Raw genomic sequence first — 3,387 nt, 5'->3', positions numbered from 1 at the left:
CCCCCTCTGCCGATCTGGGGAGAGCCGTAGACTAGCACATGATTCCTCTGATACATGTGCAGTCGTCAGCCACTTCTTTTCACCTGACTGCAAGGAGTTTCATCAGCAGGATGTAGCACGTGGGAAGATCACACTATTCCCCCCAGTTCCCCTCCCCCTGAACAGGCGCCCCGACCGACCAGAGGAGGCACTAGTGTGATGAGTTGTTCTAACAACATTAAAAGTGATGTGATAACTGCATACAATGAACAATCCTCTTTTGTGATCTTGTAGGTTGGCTGACAAGCTACACAGCTATAAATATAAATCCAGAACGTAAATAAAAACCCATAATATATCTTTCACATACAGCCTGTACCTCCCAAAAAAACACGGTGTGATGATTCAAGGACAGAAATATGGATAATCTCATAATAATCGTTAATGCAAATTTTCACAGCTTAGACATTTTCTTAACAGGTCTCAAATATGTGTTCAGGTCTCAGCCTGTCTAAACTCTTCCCAGTTCACACTCATTTCATCCATTTGAGAACATTTACTTGAAATGGTTGAAAATATAAATATTTAAGATTGTATGGTGGGATGGGAGTACAGCACACATAGAAATCCCTCTAATCAAGAATTCATTATCATGTATGTTTGACTTGTGCTCTTATCATCGCTCTATTCATTATAGAACCTATGAGACTTTTATAGATGGAATCAGAGTGCAACATAATGAGGTGTGGGGGAGTTTCACATTGCAGAACATCGATACTGCACTGTACTTTCATCATCACATGGAATCCAACTGAACTGCAACACATTACTACATGCGGTAATGTAACCTTGCGAGGCAGCTGGATTCGCGCGAGATGATCTTCAGATCACGATCATACGACAAATGATACGTCTTGCCACGCTCCAATCTATTGGTTTGAATCCGAACCACCAGTGGTTCGCACCAATCAGCGTCCTATGAGGCAACTATGGGCAGGCTTTGGTGTGACGCCAGCGAGAGCGTGCCTCTGATAGATGTGATAGGCAGATGGTTCATCCAATCACCTGCCAGGTATTTTGTGAAAGTGCCTGGCCCGTTGAAACGGTTTCCCGAGCGAGTTACCAGATGGTTATGTGAAACAAACCATCTGGCAGCTTAGGCGTAATGCCCAACATGACTGAAACCGTAACTTCTAATAGTGCTTATGCTGTGCCTTCTACAACCAGATAATATGATGCCTGGCTGTCTTACTGTACATATGTAAAGATAAGTAACAGTTGGATTTGCAGTGCAAATTCAAACTTACAAAAAAATGTGGAAAAAAGACAACTTGATAATTCCAAAAATACACAATATGTACATTTTTACAGTAGATGACACAGTTGAACTACCTTCACATTTGAGTTCAGAAAACACTGCATAGGTGACTGCATCACTATCACAGATGAGATTGTTTTTTTTTTATCATATAATGCTCACTTGAATAAATATAAATATTACATAAATATTTTCATTTAAACAATTATGTAATTCTCTCCTTCAACTAACACTGTATTAATGTCCACTGTGTGTCCGCTTCAGAAAAATGACATAAATGTGTGATGTTTAGAAGAAAAAAAGTATGAATGTTACCTGCTGTACAGGTACAAACATCCAGTCAAGCATGCATACTAATAATAGAAAAAAAAAAAGTAATAAATAGCAGCAAATGTGGTCATGTTAGAGATTAAGTGCAACACATGATTTGAAATGACGTAACAAAAATGTAGTGCATTTGGAGTTGATAAAAAATAAACACAAATCGTAAATGAATGACAATAAGCAAAAGGCAAAGTAAGGCTTAGGAAAACTGGCTTGCAAAACAAAAACAAAACAAACAAATTCTGATTTGGGCCACTGAACCAATAGAAAAACATCATTCAGGAGCACTGTATGGAACAGTGGTGAACCTTCATGTTGAGTGACAAAGATCTTAAAGCACTGCCTTCAACAACAAAACAAGCACTGCATAGCCCTTCAAAGCACTATCCACCCCAGTACCATTTGTCAAGGTTATTGAATGCCTTGTACTCCTTGTGCCTACGCAGGTAATCACAAGCCAGGCATGTGTGCTCTGCCCAGAAATAGGCCTTCTTGACTTTAAAGTGCCGTCGCCACTCAAAGTACCTGAGGTACAATTCCTCGTTTTTGTCCAAGAGCAGCAGGTAGTCTGCAAGCTCCTTCGGCGAGGTGAAGTCGTCCACATGGATGAATGCGTCTCCCTGGACAAAGTTCTCGTAGTTCTGCCTGTTTGGGCCAAGAACCACTGGCACTGTCCCAACAGAGAGCGGGTTGTACAGTTTCTCAGTAATGTAGTCCTTGTGAATGGAGTTCTCAAACGCCAGGTAGAACTTACAGCTGGCAATGGTGGGGAAGTAGTCTTGGTCAGAGATGTATTCCCCGAAGGCTTGTCCATATGCGTGAACCTCAATGTGTTTGTACAGCTCATTGTAGTATTTCACCCGCACGTGGTCCGGGTTCCAGTTGCTCACGATCCAACAGATCAGCTTGCTTTTGCTGGGCGGGACAAAGTCCTCGTCACCCTCCACCGCTACGATGGACCCATAAGGCACTTCAATGTCAGCATCCTGACGGTAATTGAGAGTCAGATTGAACATGTTCTCGATACCGGGGATCTGGGAGGAGTGGGACGGCGACTCCAAGTTCATCCATATCCACTTCTGGAAGGATGGCCGCTGGAGTGGGGGCAGGTTGGACAGGTCGGTGCAGATGTCTCTGTGGTGGATGACCACCCCATCTGACTTGTTGTAGAGGTTCCTGTCCGCCGTGATGAAGCAGCCCTCGATGTTGAAGAGAGAGCTGCACACGCTCAGGTCGTAGGTCTGTCCGAAGGGCCAGAGCCAGACCAGCACCGTGGTCAGATTCTTGTCGCTCTTGGTGGAGAAGAGGTTCTTGACCCGGTCTGTGGACGCTGTCGACTCTACGGGACCTGATAGCCAGCTGGTAGATGGTTTAAAATACATCAAAAACAGAGTCACAAAGCATCCCAGTACAAAAGTGCCGAGCAGAAGGGGTCGTAGAATTCTGTGGAAAGGTGCAGATGGCATACTCTGTCCTGCAAATGGTGAAAGAGAATCAAATCAAAGTGCATCGAATCATGAGTGAGATCTGCTGCAGTTGACATGCAGAATAATTACAGTGTGTAACTCCCAGTCCCCATCACAGCCCCTCTCTTTTTGAGGCTGATGCGGAAATTGCATTCTCTCAAATGGCCAGTGGGGGGCGCAGCTTGTGTAGCACTCCCGGGAACATCCATTCAACTCTACGGGAAACGAGCCAACTTATCTCTCGGTCTGTCTTAAATAAACACTTTATGAGTTTACATAAATGAGTTTATGGTCTGAAAA

At 43.7% G+C, this 3,387-nt stretch overlaps 1 protein-coding gene across 1 annotated transcript; it reads right to left on the bottom strand.

Moving 5' to 3' along the window:
• Window positions 1-2,004: 2,004 nt before the first annotated feature.
• On the bottom strand, window positions 2,005-3,090 carry fut9a (fucosyltransferase 9a; the record flags this gene model as incomplete). Its single annotated transcript, XM_083633548.1, has 1 exon — window positions 2,005-3,090. Exon 1 carries the CDS (start codon window positions 3,085-3,087, stop codon window positions 2,005-2,007), a length of 1,083 nt encoding a protein of 360 aa, XP_083489674.1. The 5' UTR covers window positions 3,088-3,090.
• Window positions 3,091-3,387: the final 297 nt, after the last annotated feature.

The sequence above is a fragment of the Poromitra crassiceps genome (assembly GCF_964638095.1).
Source record: "Poromitra crassiceps genome assembly, chromosome: 3".
Lineage (NCBI taxonomy): Eukaryota > Metazoa > Chordata > Actinopteri > Beryciformes > Melamphaidae > Poromitra > Poromitra crassiceps.
Note: the sequence above shows the minus strand (reverse complement) of the source record. Positions and strands in the feature narration are given on the sequence as shown.